At 40.5% G+C, this 19496-nt stretch overlaps 1 protein-coding gene across 2 annotated transcripts in view; it reads right to left on the reverse strand.

Moving 5' to 3' along the window:
• The window catches only part of mgmt (O-6-methylguanine-DNA methyltransferase), a 339916-nt gene that overhangs the window by 123957 nt on the left and 196463 nt on the right, over nt 1-19496 (reverse strand). For both annotated transcript variants that reach the window (XM_033033682.1, XM_033033683.1), the window contains exon 4: nt 1091-1251. In XM_033033682.1, coding sequence (XP_032889573.1) covers nt 1091-1251 — 161 coding nt within the window. The remainder of the gene's footprint in view (nt 1-1090; nt 1252-19496) is intronic.

The following is a 19496-nucleotide window of genomic DNA, read 5'->3' on the forward strand; positions in this document are numbered from 1 at the left end:
CTATACGATACGATATAACTTTATGTATTCTAGGAGGGAAATTGATCTGCCAACAGTCATAAAACACAAGATACATGCAACATGAAATTTAGGTGACGAGTGGAAAGGATTGGGGATATTCAAAGATTAGGGGAGGGCATAGGAGGGGGTGGGGAGTCAGTTTTCCCCATGACACAAGTGGGAGGAGTTGTACAGTTGGATCTCCTGTGGCATTCTGGACTGCATCTTGGTGGAACCAGTTTGTTGATGAAGGTATGGAGTGGTAGATAAACCATTGCTGATATGGAAGAGTGAAATTAAGTAAGGATCCGTTGTCGGATATTCAATGAGGATGAGTCAAGAGGTGTGTCAACCATGGAAATATCAAAGAAAATTCACAAAGTATTTGGAAAGACAGCACACCGTGGGAATCTTTCTCTTAATCTCATAATCAAACAAAACCATTTACATTCCACTGATGTAAATAATATGATCAGTACGTTGTGAACAACATTACGAATGGATGAAGTCACTGGAGCACAGCTATGCCATTTCATATGAACAAGGAATGCAGATTAAAAGTATATGCTATTGGGTCATCTCTAATGAGCAATCGTGAAATGAAACTTAGTAATGAGGAGCAATTAAGAAAGTATTACCAAAGCATTTCTCTTACATTAATATTATTTTTACATTATTCATTCAAATCATGATTGCATGACAAGTTAGCAAGATGTATTTCCCCTTTAAGAACCTCTCAGATATTGGCAATAGGACAATACAGGTCAACAATAAGCTCATTGAAAACTCTACAGCTATTCAGATGTGCTTACATTCAGACCTTTCTGGCTGCATATGTCAGGAGTAGAACTGCATCATTTTCAGCTCTGATGCCAAAATATATGCAACGCATGCCAAAACTAACAGAAACATTTGGAACAGTTAGAGACCTTATCGTTCCTAAATAGCTGATGTTATGTGCCATGTCTCAAATTCACACAGGATAAAATGCTTCATTATGCTGCAGTCAATAGTGCAGGGATGTAATGCATGTCAAAAATAATACAAAATCAAAATATCGCTATACAAACAAAACTAGAGGGCAACAGACCTTGCTGAAAAATGGGATGATGAAAGGCAGGGAGAGGAAGTTTTCCCGTTGTCCGAGGTTCACAGAAGTAGGCCCGAAGCCAGGTCATGCAGTGTTTCACTGGTGCGGTCATTTCCTCTTGGCATTCACACAGCTCGCAACTAAATGAGGCCACTCTTGTCCTGCAGAATTAAGTCACAACATTTGTTCAGCAAGTTTGGTCTTTGTGAACTTCAAAATGGTTTCAACTGCATGGAAATAATCTTTCACAACTTTTCAATTTGACAACCAAATCTGAAGAGTCGTCTTCAAAATTGCAGATGAATAATAGAGTTCCCTAATGATTAAAAAAACAATTACAGCATACCGGGCATTCTAGTGAAAATGTATTCAAATACTTGCTGTCTTATATTTTCTCTTAATTTTTTTCTATCAATGAACCCTGAGAGATTTGAACACAATTCATAATTTATGAAGACCAAGTTACAATACTTGACTGCTGATTAATATGAAAGTTTATTTTCTATACCATGGCAACACTGGTTGCATTCAACATGTCAAGTTCGTTGTTCAGTAAAAGATAATTACTTATAGACGTCGCTCCTTGAAACCATAATAAATCATCCACATATATCTACTTCCAGGCATGCCTTCCGAATTAAGCCTGGAATGAATAATATTAACATGTTGTGAATATTTCTGCATGTAGTCCTAAATATTGGCAAACAGCTGATTGTTTTGTGACAAATTCATAATTGTAATGCAAATATGTGAAAAGGCTTAACCAGCTTTAAACAACAAATTGTCATTTTTTGTAGATGACAATAGTCACCAATTATAGGGATTCTTGTAAAAGTTTTCAATATATTGACAATTTAATGAATGTTTATGATAAAAGAAATAGAATAACAGTAAATGCATTTCCCGCAATTAATGTAGACCAAACCTATGTTTGAACTCAGTAACTGCTATTTGGTGGTGGCTTTATTTCACTCATTGCTGATAAAAGATGGATTAAAAACACTAAGATTAAAAAAAAGAAATCTGTGCATGATCATAACTGTTGGAGTTGATGTCATCCTCCGTGTACTTATGATAAGTCCTATATAAAGGCAGAGGTCAAGCTAATTTGTGTCGGTGTGCTTAGAATTAATGCAGACCACTTTTACTATTTGTTCCATTTACATGGCAGCTTAACTATCATTTGCACAAAGAAGTTTTCAATTTGTATTAAATGGACGCATTGCATGAAGTAGTGCACAATTCAGTGCACAGTGCTCAGTCTTTATGTCACATCACATGCCACCATGGGACACCATGCAGATTCTGAGTTCACTTCACTTACAGCCATCTGCATGGGTGAACAACAAAATGAATTTAGATAGAATTACATTAAACCCACCTCAGGAAATAGTATGTTTTTAACTCGGATTTAATCAGAATTAAGCACCATTTACATTGTACATTTAAATTGGAATTAAGGGTTGATTTAGATCAAATTAGAATTAAAAAGCTCCATGTAAACAGGGCTTTGTATCAAGCTGTGTCATGTCATTGATTAACTTAATAAATCTCAGGCAGCACAAGGCAACAAAAAAGCCTATTGTTGCAGCGTTACCTGGTTGCTCACCAATCATAGTTCCCGAAGTTACAAAATAAAAACTATTTTTCCACAATGACACATTTTGGTGAATCAGAATAATTGCTCGGTTAAGCCCCTGTCCCACTAAGGAGACCTAAACAGCAACCTCTGGTGACCATCCCCGCCATCCAAAAAAAAATCAAGGTCGACGTGACCTGCAATCTTCATGTTGAAAACCTTCCTCGACTATGAAGAAAACCGGCTTCGACTAGACCTGCGACTAAAAAATTATCGATTATTAAAACGGCAACCTATTTTTAGCCGAGGCCGGTTTTAAACATGATGAAAAAATAGCAGCAACCTAGATGAAGCCTCGACCACGCGGAAACCACTTTCGACCATTAGGGAGAGTGACCAAAACCTCCGGTGACCTCTTGGAAACCTTGGATGGCGGGCAAGGTCACCAGAGGTTGCTGCTTAGGTCTCCTAAGTGGAACGGGGTCTTTATAGATCAACAAGAGTTTAGTCCAACTCTTAATTCCAGGCCACATAACACAAATATGTCCATAGAGCAATTACCGTCTCGTCGATCACATCACAATATTTGAATTACCTCTGCGCTGCTCATTATTACCATTGTGGAATCATGCTAACTGTGGTCTGATGTAAACAGTAAAACAATGTCAAATGAAATAAAAATGAAAGTTTTCTATTTATAACATTGGTATTAGAAATGGGAGTGGAAATTGATGAACCTATAATGAGGCACACAGGCAGTCACTAACAAGTGACCCCTCCTCTCTCGCATTCCCTGCCCCCCCCACCCCCCCGCCCCCGCTACCTTTTGGGAGGAGAGAGGAATTGCGTCCAAAGTACGTATGCCAATTTTTTTGTAACACAAGTCTGTGCTTGCGACTTGAAAACAAAAATTCTGTTTATTTATTTTCTTTTTCACGTGGGAGTGAATTTTATCCTGCTTCTCAAATTTTAGGGTCATTATTTGAGAATTGTGTGTGGACGAGTTTCAATTACCCAATGCTGTGATGCGGCAGTGGCCTACATTGGTGTGCACCCATGTTCACCAGTGTTCCATCACTGACAGGGTGAATAGCCCAGCAAACAGAACTCTGTTTGATCCTGAATTCAAAATATGTTATAAATAACAGTAAGCTTGTAATCATAGGATGTACTTCCACTAAATACATACATTATTAGTCTACTGACCACATGCTAAGCATAGGTGAATTGCGTTGTGGTTCCATTAACTTGTGCCTTACCTCATTAATAAATAATCTCAACTCTTTAAGTGCTCCTTTTTATATAAATTGGTTTATACTGTTTTATAAATAATACATATTTATCAGTAACCATCCATGACTGATATTTCATGTTATCTGCATATAACACTAATAGTCACCAACATTTCACATTTTTGAATGAATCTGTTTATGTCACAGCTACAATGATATAGAACTTCCTTGTGGTATCTTGTCACAGCCATTTTTTTTGGTATCACAGCTGCATTATGTTAATAGGTTCATTTAACAACTGCAATTTTGGTAAGCTAAATATATATTGACATTAGCATACTGACTAGATGTCAATGCACTATAAAGAACTATTAAATAAACAACCAATATACTTGTGCAAAAATAGTTCAATCATGTTTTCTTTTTGATAGTATGGTATTGAAATGTATTCCTCAACAAAGACCCACTCAAGTTTACCCACAGAGATTTTAAAAATTCAGTTATGATTGCTAACATCTGTTTCTGTATGTAAAGTAAATGATTTAAAACCACTAACTTATTTTTTCAACCACAGCTCAAAATCAAAATGCTGTTGTCTTTTAATTCTAATATCATGTAGTTCCTGAAACATTTTGAGGACAGTTTTGAAATTCAACACCTATTTGGAACTTCAAATTCAACCATATGTAACTCAGACCTCACTTGGTTTGGTCAGGTTAGATAGCTGTCACTAACACCTAGGGGTTTATTAATAGGCAGAAATTAATTGTATGTAGACTGAATTAATGAGATGGAAAAACATGCATATTTCAGCTAATGCTGAGGGGAATGGCCTCTTGAAGCATCCTTAATGAAGTAGGTCTGTCCAAAGCAATGATGTGCAGAACAGAAGCCTGCGAATTAAAGTACCCAGCTGATCATGTAGGTTGCAACTACTGTAAAAACTGCTGTGAAATGTAAACAGCAGACAATGGTTTTGAGCAGAAAGTTGACCCTTGTTGCGAATTCTGCAGCCTGCTATCTACAGATTTATAAATAAATGATTAGATGTAAAATCTCTGGAGGATTTTCCTTTTCCACAGCAATTACAGGAGCAGATTATTGCCATTCAAGTGTAGTTCCAGTTAAAGTTCATTGACTAGCAGGAATCATTCATTTCTGTCCTTATATCTTAAGCCACCGTGGTAGCAACACTTACAGTGAAGCATGTAGTAAACAAATTGTGACAAGACCATATAATACAAATACTGTGTGCATCATTTTGTTCTGGAAAAAACTGTATTACCAGAACTAGCAGACTGCATTAGCAAAGTTTTTTTTAATAATGTGCTCAGTCAACCAGGATATTCGGTGTGATGTCAACTTTGTAATACAGTCATTTTTGAACTGTGAATGAAATGTGGTCTGTTACATTTTGGACAATGCCTGACAAATCATGTACTGGATTTATAACGGTCAATAAGATTACAAATGTTTGCTTGCCATGACTAGTTTAAAAAAAAAATTAATCACAGAATGTGTATTTTACATAATAATCTCACAGTTGCTACATGCACTCCCGTAATCATTATAACCAGTAACGTGCCTATCATTGTGATCAGGTTGAATGCTACCTGTCTGCTGTGCTTAGAAATTACACATTCTCAAATGGGCCCTATGCATGTGTATGAAGTAAAACTCTCCTCCTGCCATGACACTTCCTTTGGGAACTCGACAAAAAGCTTGTATAAACAGAGAGGGGGAAGGTGCTTTTCAAGAAGGAATGTTATAATGAAACACTATTTGTGCGAGAACCATTATTAGAAAGCCTTTTGAAAAGAAACACTTGAAAATATATGCATACATATGCACACGCATATAAGGAGGGGAAGGAGTTGCACATAATCCCACTGGAATGGACAAATTAAAATATAAAATATTCTGCCATGAGCTAACAGTATATCACATGTCACGTTAAATTATAAGTAGGTCACATTGTAGTTAAAATATTTTACAACTATTAAAACATCCTCTCATATATCACGCACAGGCAAAAATCTTTCCCAGGAATTGTATCCAGGGAAAGATTTTTCACAAAAGTGGAATAGCCATTGTTTTGAATGATAGACTTCCGAGGATGGAGGCCCTTGAATATCAAGTCATATGTAGCCTTAAAGATACAATATTATATATGGTAGTTCGCAGGTAGCTTTCATGTTACACCTTTAATGTGTCCATACTGAACACAGTAAATTCAGAGCCAAATTAGATTGTTAGTCACAGTCTATGTCCATCTTGGCAAAGTACCATTTTGTGCATGAAACTGGCATGCTAGTAAAGACACATGTGGCCCATCAGCTCTTCACCATATTACAACGCAGCAGTGTCCAGCTCCATGACACAGCATTCAATTGACAGCAATTTTAACACATTTGCACAAGTTCCAAGCATTTGGACAGAGTTCCCCACATTTTTCTTATAATATACACAGTGATTTGTATCGCCAATTTAAAATAATATTTTCTGTTAAGACTATCTTTACAATTTTCATGTTAATAATCTCAAATTAGCGTTGCCCCACGGTTCAAGTTTCAGAAGAATGCAAGAACCACATTATTTCAGTGCAAGGACTACATTTGTTATAAGAGCTTACATTACAGTTTGGGGAACTGTTTTAATTCACTCTATCCCTTCTGATCCAAATTCTTTGCCTGGTTACTTTCTCTGTTGGCAGAGCTGCTGATTAACAATGACCTCAACTGAATTAATGACAGCCTTATGCAATGCTCTCACACACACACCCGTTAGATGGAAATTATCACAAGCAGGCCAGAAATCCAATGAACATATATGTCCAATTTATTTATAAAGTTATAAAATATAGCAACTATAGCTGTATTAATTATTTCCATCATTTCATCAAATACTTTGGTATTTCTTCAACAATTATCACGGACGTCTGAAAAAATCTGTCTTGTGAAATGTTTAATAACTGATGGGTTTGCCCGTTAGGTTGTAAACATGCACTTAAAATACACTAAATATATTTTGTTTAAACATATGTTAAGATGCAATAAAAACTATTCCTTACAGCAGAAACAACGTTTGCTGAGACTGTAGCTATGGTGCTTGATGGTCAGTTGAGACTCTTGGGGTCAAAAGTATTGTTTCCGTGCAGTATCACTTTATCTGCAATTATTTTGAGTCCCCACCCATTTTTACCTATTTTCAGTAATCCAGATAGGCACAAAATGGGCGGGTACTCAAAATAATTGCACTCTCATCCTTAATAGCAGACTGCCATCTAGACTGGGATAGACTTTTCCTTCGTCTCCTGGTTGTCTGGGACATGCATAATAAAGCTGGATGCAGAGATTACTACCTAAAGGCCCTGTCCCACTTACATGTCCTTGGCACGCAAATTACGCAACCTCGTCGTCGCGTTGAGGCGCACGGGCATCGTGTGGGCGCGCGGGGCCGGTCCCACTGAGAAGCGCGGAGGGGTATGGAGTTGTGCACGGTATCGCGTGGCGCTCCAAAATTTTGTAGCGAACAAAATCTTTGCGCGCCACTGGCCTGTCGCGTAACTGACGGTCAAAGTGGGACAGGCCCAAGACCCTGGCGCGACGCAACATCTCACCTCTAACAGCAGCAGAAGCAGGCAAACGATTGTCGAACTCAGCCTGGGGCTCACGGCCGTTGCAGTCCGGATCCGCCCCCACTCCTACTCTCAGAGCGGGGCCAAGAAAATTGAAGATAGACATAAAATGCTGAAGTAACTCAGCGGGACCGGCAGCATCTCTGGAGAGAAGGAATGGATGACGTTTCGGGTCAAGACCCTTCTTTCAGACTGAAGAAGGGTATCGACCCGAAACATCACCCATTGCTTCTCTCCAGAGATGCTGCCGGTCCCGCTGAGTTACTCCAGCATTTTGTGTCCATCTTAAAATGACATCACGCTCTACAGACGGCTGTGCGGACGCATTAAGTCGCGCGCGACCTTCGCCGGACCATCGCGCCTCAACGTGACCACGAGGTCACGTAATTAGCGTGCCAAGGACACGTAAGTGGGACAGGGGCTTTACCCTGAATTTCCAAGGCAAATAACAGCATACGGTTTAGTGGGCTTGTCTTCAGGAGAACTGCTATAATGTACAGGGCACAGACAACTCTTGAAACAACCCAAATATTAAAGATATCCGGTAAGCTGGTTCTGTCACCTTTACAAAGGTAAGGCATTTGCCTAATATCTGAAAGTGGCCTGACTCCAGAAGTAAATCATAATCTTTCCTCCTAGAAATATCACTATGCCATGCATTTCTTTTGAAGAAAGAGTCATAGCGCAACACTGCATGGAAACAGGCCTTCGGCAGATTAAGTCGGTATAGCAGACTAGTCCCATTAGCCAACACATGGCCCGTGGACCTTTAAATTCTTCCTATCCATATATTTGTTAAAATGTTGTAACTGCAACCTCTTCTATAACTTCCTCTTGCAGATCATTCCAGATATGGACAACCCTCTAAATGAAAATGAATATGGCCCCTGAGGTCCACCTTAAAATCTTCCCCTCTCACCTTAATCTATGTCTAGATGATCCTTTTAGAATCCTGTACCCTGGAAAAAGACTGTGATCCAGTCTGGAGAAGGGTTTCAACCTGGAACGTCACCTAATCCATTTCTCCAGAGATGCTGCTTGACCCGCTGAGTGGTCAAGCAGCATTTTGGTCTATCTTCGATGTAAACCAGCATCTGCAGTTCCTTCCTACACATAGGACTGTGAGCGTTCAGTTTATCCAGGCCCCTCATGAACTTGTACACTTCAATAATATCATCCCTCAGCCTCCTTTGCGTTTAAGAAGGAACTGCAGATGCTGGAAAATCGAAGGTACACAAAAATGCTGGAGAAACTCAGCGGGTACAGCAGCATCTATGGAGCGAAGGAGATGCTCCTTCGCTCCATAGATGCTGCTGCACCCGCTGAGTTTCTCCAGCATTTTTTTGTACCCTCTCTGCACTCTTTGCCAGCTTAAAGACATCCTTCCTATAGCTGGGCAACCAGAGCTGCACATAGTACTCCGTGTGGTCTCACTATCAGCTCACACAGTTGCATCATGATGTCCCAACTTTTGCACCTAAACTCCTTCCCAATGAACGCCAAGTGTGCCAAAGGCCTTCTTTATCCACACTGCCTATCTGACTCCCACTATGAGGTAAAGTGAACCTAAGTGTCCAGATCTCTCTGTTCAGCAACACTCTCCAGGGCTCTACCATTTACTGTGCAATTCTGCCTTGGTTTGACATACCAAAGCATAGCATCTTACCCTTAACAGAGTAAAACTCCATTTGTCATTCCTTAGCCTATCTTCCCAACTATTCTAGATCCCGTTGAAAATGTGGACATACTTCCTCGCTGTCCACAACACCAACAATTTTGCTGTCATCTGCAAATGTATTAACATGTTAACTACACTGTTATCTATATTAACAATATGGATGACACACAGCAGGGGACCCAGCCTCTACTCCAAGGCACTCTACTGGTCATAGGCCTCCAATCAGGTCACAAGCCTCCAAGTGGCACAGCGGTAGAGTTGCTGCCTTACAGCGAATGCAGCGCCGGAGCCTCGGGTTCGATCCTGACTATGGGTGCTGTCTGTATGGACTTTGTACGTTCTCCCTGTGATCTGCGTGGGTTTTCTCCGAGATCTTTGGTTTCCTCCCACACTCCAAAGACATACAGATTTGTAGGTTAATTAGCTTGGTAAATGTAAACATTGTACCTGGTGGGTTTAGGATAGTGTTAATGTGTGGGGATTGCTGGTCAGCACCAACCCGGTGGGCTGAAAGGTCTGTTTCCGTGCTGTATCTCTAAACTAAAACTATACTTTGACTCCTTCCACAAAGCCACATTGACTATCCTCATAAGTCCATGCTAATCTATATGCTTATAGATCATGTTCCTAAGAATGCCCAACAAACAACTTTCCGACCAGTGACGTTTGGTTCATTGGCCTGTAGTTCCCCTGGCTTATTTTTGTTGCCCTACTTCAATAACACAACAACACAATAGTCCAGTCTTCTGGAACATCAAGAACAGCTAAAGGTGAAGCAAATATCTTTGCAAGGGCCTCCACAAATTCCTCCCGACCTTCCGACAAGGTCCGAGGACCTTGGGGATTTAGTCATCTTTATGCTCTTTAAAATCACCAAGATCTAATTTTTGGTCATCTGTATCTGATTTGTATCTGATCTAAGACATCTGCCATTCTATGCCTCAATTCCTAAGCCTCCACGATCTTCTCCTCGGTAAAAACTGTTCAGAAGTATTTATTTTATATCTCCCCCATCTCTTACGGTTCTACATAAAGATGACCATGTTGATCTTTAAGGGGGGCTATTCTTTCTCTAGCCACCTTTTTCATCTTATACCTGTAGAATATCTTTTGGTTTTTCCTTTACTTTGCCTGCCAGCTCCATTTCATGGCCTCTGTTTGCCCTCCTGGTTGCCTTGTTAAGTTTACTCCTACATGTCTTATACTTGCAGAGGACTTTGCTTCATCCTGACTGCCCAGATCTGATGTATGCCTCCTTTGTCCTGACCAGAGCCTCTCGTGTTAGTGTGCGGGGATCGCTGGTCGGTGCGGACTCGGTGGGCCGAAGGTCCTGTTTCCGTGCTGTATCTCTAAACTAAACTAAAACTAAAGGTCCGGTCCCACTTGGGCGTCATTTGCGCGTCACGCAGGTGGCGCGCAAGGATTAGGTGAAACCGAAAATCCCGGGGCGCCACGACCATGCGTCACTGCCTACACCATCACGCACCATGTGCGCATAATGCACGCCATGCGTTGTGCGTCATGATGCGTAAATCATGTTGCGTAATTGACGCCCAAATGACACCCACGTGGGACAGGCCCTTAAAGCATCAGTCTGCTAAAGAATAATTCTTCACACCTTGATCTGCATGCTTCAGCTTTAAGACCTCACACAAACTTCCGCATTTAAGCGACCCACCTTTCTTGTCAAATGCAATACTTGCACACATAACCTTGTTGCAATTAAAATTGATTTCCAATACAGTGTGTGAATTTGCTGAGAGTTTCTCATCACCATTTGTCCACTCACATCAGGAAATAATACGTACTGATCTACTCTCATTGATGTCAGCTGAGTTGCAGGTGGGTTTGAGGTTTGTAATTTCAGTGAGTTGGGGGATGGCATGGAGTTGGTGATGTTTCCATTTTTTTGTACAGCATCTTTTCTTCACCTACCCTCCATGATGGTCTCAGAAATGAAAGTTATGGAACAAAAGCTGACGTTCTACTTCAAGGTATCCAATGGAAAGTGCATAAAGCATTCACAGGACATCAGCTGCAGAGGAGATGGATACTCACTCCAGCATCTGTACAATCAGCACTAACGGCTTATACAGCTCGTGCCCAACTGGTAAATCGTCTGAACTACTGTAAAGCATCTAGATTAATGGTTATGGCACTTCTGTAATTAAGACCGTGGACTAGCTCCCAATTTGTGCACTTAAGTAAAATATGGGATAAAATGGTTGAAAAGAAATAACTGGTCTGTTGGAAAAATCTATCTGCTCTGCGTATGTCCTTTCATGGTAAAAATATTGCTATCTTTACTGAATGTGGTCTATGCCTTTTTCTCTAGAGATGCTGCCGAACACGCTGAGTTACGCCAGCACTTTGCCATATCTCTGGTCCATGCCAATGTGGCCAATCCTCAATGCCCTCAGAAATGGTTGCTAAGGGAATTATAAATGGACAATAAATATCGGCCTAGCCCGTGACATTCACATGCCGTAGGTGAGGAAAACAAAATGCTGAGTTTGAGTACTCTCACAATAATGACTCAAGTAATATTGACGGTGCTGAAGCAATATGAACAATAGTTAAGAGACTTACTGTAGAGAATGATGATTAGCCATGCTCCAGTATCAACACTTTCCATATTGTTGGACCAGTGGTTTATGTTATGTTATGTTATGTTATCTTGGTCAGTGGTTTATGTTATGAGGCTTTTAAGAGATTTCTTGAGGTGAAATTGTCTGGCTGATAGTGGTGGAAGCAACCAGTAGAAAAGCTTAATAATATAGCCATACCTGCAAGAAATGCAAGTTACTTTCACTCCTGGCCATTGCACAGATACAATAACATTTCTTTCACTTCACTTTGGTCTACTATTCGAAGTTGGGAGACACTGTGATTGCATTGTCATTAAAGGGCAGAAGACTCTTTTTGTTTGCCATGGTCACCACTTGGTGGCATAATTGTTAACTGTAGTTTTCATAGCCTGAACTCCTGGGCGACAATTCTTCATGATTGGCCTGGCCCATTTTGCTTAGTCTTGTTGAAGCCAGAAATGGGTGAATAGTGCTTTGATCTCAAGGACTATCACTCTCGCCTCTCTTCTGCTAACAAGCTGAATAATCCATGCATAGATCAATGTTGCAAGCATAATCTGCAGCCAAGTGCTTCTGGTGTGCCAGCAGGTACATTTTTTTGTTGCACTATTACATTGTGTCTAAGACTTTCCACAACTTTCAGGATCAGGAAATTATTGGCAAGCTGATATTTTCACAGGTTATTGGGAGAAGTACAAGGGTATTTGGTCAATTCTTCACTCTGCAGCTGGAAAGTGGTCAGAGCCCAGGATTGCATTGTGTCTGCAGAACACAAAATTGAACACTTAAGGGACTGTCCCACAAGGCGATTGTTTTAGGCGACTGCTGGCGACTGTCGTAGTCGTAGCTGGTCGCCAAAAAAACGGCGACTGGACGAATGGCCTGTCCCACTTAGGCGTTTTTTTTGGTGACTGCTGGCGACTACGACAATGGAATTCACCGAAGTCAGCACCTACGTCGCCTGGCGACAACTGTGCCATCCTGGCGACAACCTACGACAGCACCTACGTCAGGAGAAGACAAGCTACACCAAGCCGACAGTCGCCGACTGTCACTGAAAGGATTTGAACATTTCAAAATCCAACGGTGACCAGTAAAACGCTACAACTCTTAGGGCGACTGAGAGGACTACTCACGACCTACCCCGATGACCGTGTGGCGACAGCCTAGTCGCCGGCAGTCTCCTAAAAAATTGCCTAAGTGGGACAGGCCCTTTACTCTTCCTTCATTACAAACTCCAAAACAATGATGTAACTAGTGGGCCGAGTACTGATAGTTGCAGCAGTTGCACATTGGGATTTCTTTCCTTTCATATTTCCCTTTTAGTTCTTGGATCTTCTATCTTAAAGATGTTGCATCTCAATTCTAACTACACTCTCTCATTGACGTCAGGCCATTAAACTTCATCTAGATGGCAATAATTAATTCCTATTACAACCAATAGTCCTGAATTCTTTATGTCTTTATATCTGGAACCAAAAACTAACGAGGAAAATAGCTGAATGCACAAGAACTGCATACAAAATGTGCCTTCAGCTTCATGGTGAGAGTTACATCCCTTTGTAATCAGTTTGGAGTAAATTCCCATCATTGATATCTAATGCTTCAAGACATTTACTAGAAGACAATAGAACTCAGAAAACTGATGGTCACCAAGGAGGTTGAGGATTGGTTATCACGTAGTTGGTACCACATGGGGTAATTGCAAAAAAGTTCCAAAAAGTACCTGGAAAGACCAAACGGACAGATTTGAACATGACATCAACATGAACACCAACTCTAACGTGCCCAAGAAACTCATTCTCGTGAAAGTAGCAGATAGGAAGCAAACAACGGCAAATGGGGAAAATGGGCTCACAAAGGATTGGGATTTCTTTAAATACAATGGAAAGGCAGTACATTAACCTGTCCATTGTTGCTCACCGAGAACCTCTTGAACAGTTTCATTCCCACAAGGCTTTGGATATTAAAATTCCTTTATTTTGCATTGATTGTGCAATGTTGTAAATAAACAAATTACATGTTGTTGTAGAACCTGTCGCAACTACCTCCTGTAGCAGCTCATTCCATATACCCAATGCCGTCTGTGTGAAAAAGTTGCCCCTCAGGTTGCTATTAAATCTTCCCCTTCTCACCTTAAACCTATGTCCTCTGGTTCTTGATTCCCATCTTCTAGGTAAAAGATTCTGTGCATTTAACATGTATTTTGCCTCATTATTTTATACACCTCTATAAGATCACCACTCAAGCTCCTGGTCTTCAAGGAAGAAAGGTCTAGCTTGCTCAACTCCTCCCTATAGCTCAGGCTCTCAAGTCCTGGCAACATCCTTGTAAATATTCTCTGAGGTCTTAACTAAAACTGAGCACAATACTCCAGAGGTGGCTTCATCAATGTGTTGTACAACTGTAGCATAACAAACCAACTTCTATACTCAATACCTTGACTGACGAAGGCCAATGTACCAAAAGCCTTCTTGATCACCCGATCTACCTCTGATCTTGAAGGAACGGGGCACTGTTGTAATTAGGCAGGTTAAGGTCAGAGCCAAAACTTAAAGGAACAAGATAGGTGTTTGAAAGGTCACAACTTTACCATGTCCGTAGGACAACTTTGGAAGAGGGGTGCAAAATTCTGAGGTTCTCCCCGAAGAAGTCCTCAAATAAATGCAATAAGTCTTCCTTGCTTCTACTCTTCTGGCTCTCAGTGCAGCCTGTGGATGCACTGTTCTAGTGGCATGACATCCAGTTCAATCCTCAAAGGAGATTAAAACTGAGCTCTTACTGATGCAATCAGACCCTGATCTCCATGCTGGAATGAAGATCCCACCGATATCCAGCAAGTGTTCTTGTCACCTGCAATTTAAAACTGCACTTGTCCAGATTGATGTGAGAATGGAATGGATAAACTCTTCGTCAGTTTAACAGCCTTCCTGCTTGGTTTCTGCTGCAATAACCGACCCCATTACATTTTAAAGCACAGCCAAGTTCATTTAGCTCACTGTGCTTCAGTTGGACAGCTGAGTTATCCACTCTCTCCATTTGTTCAAATTTTTATTTTTCAAATATTTATCTTCCTCCATTTCAGAAACCCACAATAAAATCTGTTTCTGCCGCTGGGTTTGATGAGGCGTTCCATCTCCAAATGCCCCTCAGCGGGAACAGATTGCTACCAACCTCTGCTATTACACTTCTGGTAATGATCATAAATAGATATTCTTTGGTTACCAACTCATCATCCAAAATAAATCCATTTTCCTTATTTGCCACATCAAATATTACCCGTCGCTAGATTTGGACAAAAAAAACACACATATTTTGTTTGCAATTTCCTCCACCCAATTATTTTAAGATAGTCAAAGTCACTATCAAATATCCTCTGATTATAGTGAAACATAATAACATCATCACAACCTCATCCTTAACACTAAACGGCTGAATCAGCTGAAGATGCAAATATTCCTTCCAGTTTGATTTCATTGCTTTCAGTAATGAAACATTAAGATGCAATACAAGCAGAAATGATTTAATTTCAACATTGCCTTATAAACTGATTCTAATCTTGCTGCTGTTACAAAGGGAAAAATCGGGGCATTTCAGTGACTCTATTGAGGCAGTCAAAAAGTGACTAACAAGTTTGGAACTACTGCTCTGGATGTATATCCTAAAGGAGCTTGCCCTCATTAATATGTTTCTAGAGCAGTAATGCATGCCAATGAGTTAGTGCGGTCTTGTACTCATTTGTGTCCTATTCTACCACATTAATCAGTCATTAGCTACCCATGGTCATATAACAATACCTCACGGCTCATTTGTAGCCAGCTCAAAAAGTTGTGTGCAAATTAATGTGCTTTAAGTTCGAGAAATGAAATATGCCCTGGTTTGAGTTCACTGCTTGGCAATATATTAACAAATATGCATAAACCTGCATAATTTACATGTGGTTCCATTTAACCTTTGTACAGTACAATGTTTAAAATAAAGCATTTTACGAGTACTATTAAATATGAAATGTATAGATGCCTCATTGTGACCTAATAGTTCATTTTGAAACATTGAGGGTAATGTTTGCATGTGTTTTGACTGAAATCAGAAATATTAAAAAAATTCAAAGCATCATCATTGGTAATCAATAGGAATTAAAGGACGTTGTGAAAATTTCATTTGTTTGACAAGTAACAACGTGAAGATGATTTACTGACAAGAACAATTTCACTTATGAACAAGGGGTTATTTTCAGACCATTGGGCATTAAGGCACTTAAGGTAGTTATGCAATGGTAAATGCATTTAATTTTTTTTCTTCTTCAGCAGTCCCTCAGGATTAAAGACGATTTGTTTCCTTCCGGTTCTGTGGGCTCTGATGAGGCCAATATGGGAACTGTAGACCAGTCCAAAGTTGGGGCAGGCGGTAGCTGATGAAGCAGCCAGGTAGGTAATAGTGTGAGAAATAGTGTGCCCTTTCCGCTGTTTATACAGGGCTCCCAAAGCATGCACTTGAACACCCAAATGGAAACGATTTACAGTCTAAGTTATTTTTAGATGTAGAAACAAGGAACTGCAGATGCTGGTTAATACACAAAAGGACACAAAGTGCTGGAGTAACTCAGCAGGTCAGGCAGCATCTCTGGAGACATGGATGGATAACATTTCAGGTTGAGACCCTTCTTCAGTGGGTCTGAAGAAGGGACTCGACCCGAGTCATCACCTATCCATGTTCGACAGAGATGCTGCCTGACCTGCTGAGTTACACCAGCACTTTGTGTCCTTTACAGGTCATTTGAGCCTTTGCTAATTAATGTCATTATGGATCTTGATGGCTGCATCATTATGGATGTTGAAGGGCAAAATATGGTGCATAGATTTCAGAATCTGTATTTTCTATGATGAAAAATTCCCAGTCTATAAATATTTCTTTGTATTGGTTCTAGCCCGAGTATATATTTTCTGAGACACCAGTTAAACAATTCCATTTATTTGTTTGAAACTGAATCTATATCCTGTCTCCTCAGAGTTCACATGTTTAATCGAGATCCTGTCATTGGATGGCTTGCTATGCTCTTTGTGGCCTTCTTGGACCATAAATATTGATTTTGTATTAATCGATGGAGGCTGTTCATTGTAATAATACAATAAAAGGTTTCATTGACTTTAGGGTTGATGCATTCCTAACATGATATTTTATCCAAATAAAGTACAGGACAAGAACAGAGAATGTCTGTAAACTGGTTGTGGTGCACAGCATGAAATCAAATACGTTCAGACCTTAAAAGAACTACGCAACAAAATAAACAATTAAAATCATTATAGCGATAAACCTACAGTATCATCCCACATCATTGGATGTTGTCTTCCCCAGTGAGCACTGTTTGGAATAGAGTTAAAATACTACAGATCAAATGCACTAACTCTGTCAGCAACACTCCCCATTGAGATTGCTGAATCGGCGCTTACAATCCTGCCCCACTACCCAAATTACTAACATAGCAATTTTTGTTTAATATACAAGTAATTGTACTGTGATTCCGATCTTCAATTGTTGGAACCTTCATTCTTATTACAACATTTCAGCCACAACAGCCTCAGATATGTTGAGGCAGGGACGATCCCAACAGTTAAGAAGCCGTTAGACAGGTACATGGACAGGACAGGTTTGGAGGGATATGGACCAAACGTGGGCAGGTGGGACTAGTGTGGCTGAGACATGTTGGCCGGTGTGGGCAAGTTGGGCCGAAGGGCCTGTTTCCACACTGTATAAGTCTATGACTCTATAACTATTTCTACATCCAAATTCAGAAACACCAACAATTTTTTAATACCATCAATATTATTCACAGACATTTCAAAGCTTTTCCCCTTCCTATTTTCCTTCCTTCTCTACTGAAGGCCTTAAGGGGCTGTCCCACTGTACAAGCTAATTCAAGAGCTCTCCCGAGTTTAAAAAAAAAATCAAACCTGTGGTAAGCATGTAGAATGTACGTAGCGGGTACGTCGGAGCTCGGGGCGTCTCTTAGCGACTCGTAACGCGGGAGATACTCGGGAAACTCGTGAAGATTTTTCAACATGTTGAAAAATGTCCACGAGAGCCCCGAGTACCTACGAGCAGCTATTATCGAAATTCAAATTAGGGGAAACTCGGTAGAACTCTTGAATTAGCTCATACAGTGGGACAGCCCCATTAATTCACTACCACTGACACTCTCTCATGTTTAGTGATATCAGTTGCCCATAAAAGTAGTTTCCATATGCCTTATATTCCAGGTTTTACTTACAATATCCAATACCTACATTATAATGGTCTCATCCAGGTGACATTAGATTTCTCTCTTGCCTAATGAACTGGATATTGCAAATGCACACACAATCTCATATATCACGTGTATCAAAGGTAGGACTGATGAAAGATGGGAAAGAAAAGATTTATAAACCAAGAAGCTGACTTATTAGGAACCTCATTAGTGAGTGCTAGAGGCAGGATGAGTTGAGCTTGATCCTGTTCTGACCTGCTATCTATACTTTCCTTCAGGGATCATTCTATTGCAATCAAAAGCTGATACTTCGTTTGTTTCTCTTTATGTTGCTGTTGCTTCCAAATTCCTTCAGCAGAGTAAAAACATTTCTCCTATGTTAAATTTGGCAAACTCAACATCTAAACATAAACTAGTAGAGTCAATGCAATAATTACAGCAGATAGGCATTTTATAATAACACAGAGAATGCCCAAAAGTGAATGTGTAGGGATGAACACACAAAATGCTGGTATAACTCAGCGGGACAGGCAGCATCTCTGGAGAGAAGGAATGGGTGACATTTCGGGTCGAGACCCTTCTTCAGAATGATGTCAGGGGACTGGGTGGGACAGAGATAGAATGTAGTCGGAGACAGTAAGACTGGTGGGAGAACTGGGATGGGGGAGGGGATGAAGAGAGAGGGAAAGGAAGGGCTATTTGAAGTTACACCTACAAGGAACTACAGATGCTGGTTTAAACCAAAGATAGACACAAAAAGCTGGAGTAATTCAGCGGGATAGGCAGCATCTCTGGAGAGAAGGAAGGGGTGACATTTTGGGTCGAGAAACCAAAACATCACCCATTCCTTCTCTCCAGAGATGCTGCTTGTCCTGCTGTGTCACTCCAGCTTTTTGTGTCTATCTTCCCCTGAAAGAGAATATTCAGTGTATCGTATGAGGAAAAAAAGGAGTAATATGGGGAGAAAGTTGGTAGACAGGTAAAATGAGATGTGTTCAAATTGAAATGTTCCACAACAGGATTAGCAATGAGCCTATCTTGACTTTCACCATGTGGAAATGGTTTGGGTTTGGGCTGAGGGAGCACAACGCTAAGACACGTAGATTATTTCAAACCAAGATATTTACCAGTAAGGGGATGCATAAGAGGACAATGCCAACTAAACAGAGTGAGATTTTGGTTGGGCTATATCTGGATGCAGTATTGTGTGGTGTTCTAGTAACCACATTGCAGGGAATATGTGGAGGCTTTGGAGAGAGCGCTGAAGAAGGTTACCAAGATGTTGCTCAGATGAGAAAGTACTGGCTATCTGGATAGGGAGGCGACCTGATAGAAAATATAAAATGATGGGAGGAGCAGATAGAATGTGAGTCAGTCCTTTTCCCTGGGTGATTCAAAGAGATCTATCTCTAAAATGAGAGGTGGGTGAAGAGGGGTGGGGAGGAGTG

The sequence above is a fragment of the Amblyraja radiata genome, chromosome 15, assembly GCF_010909765.2.
Source record: "Amblyraja radiata isolate CabotCenter1 chromosome 15, sAmbRad1.1.pri, whole genome shotgun sequence".
In the NCBI taxonomy this organism is placed as follows: Eukaryota; Metazoa; Chordata; class Chondrichthyes; order Rajiformes; family Rajidae; genus Amblyraja; species Amblyraja radiata.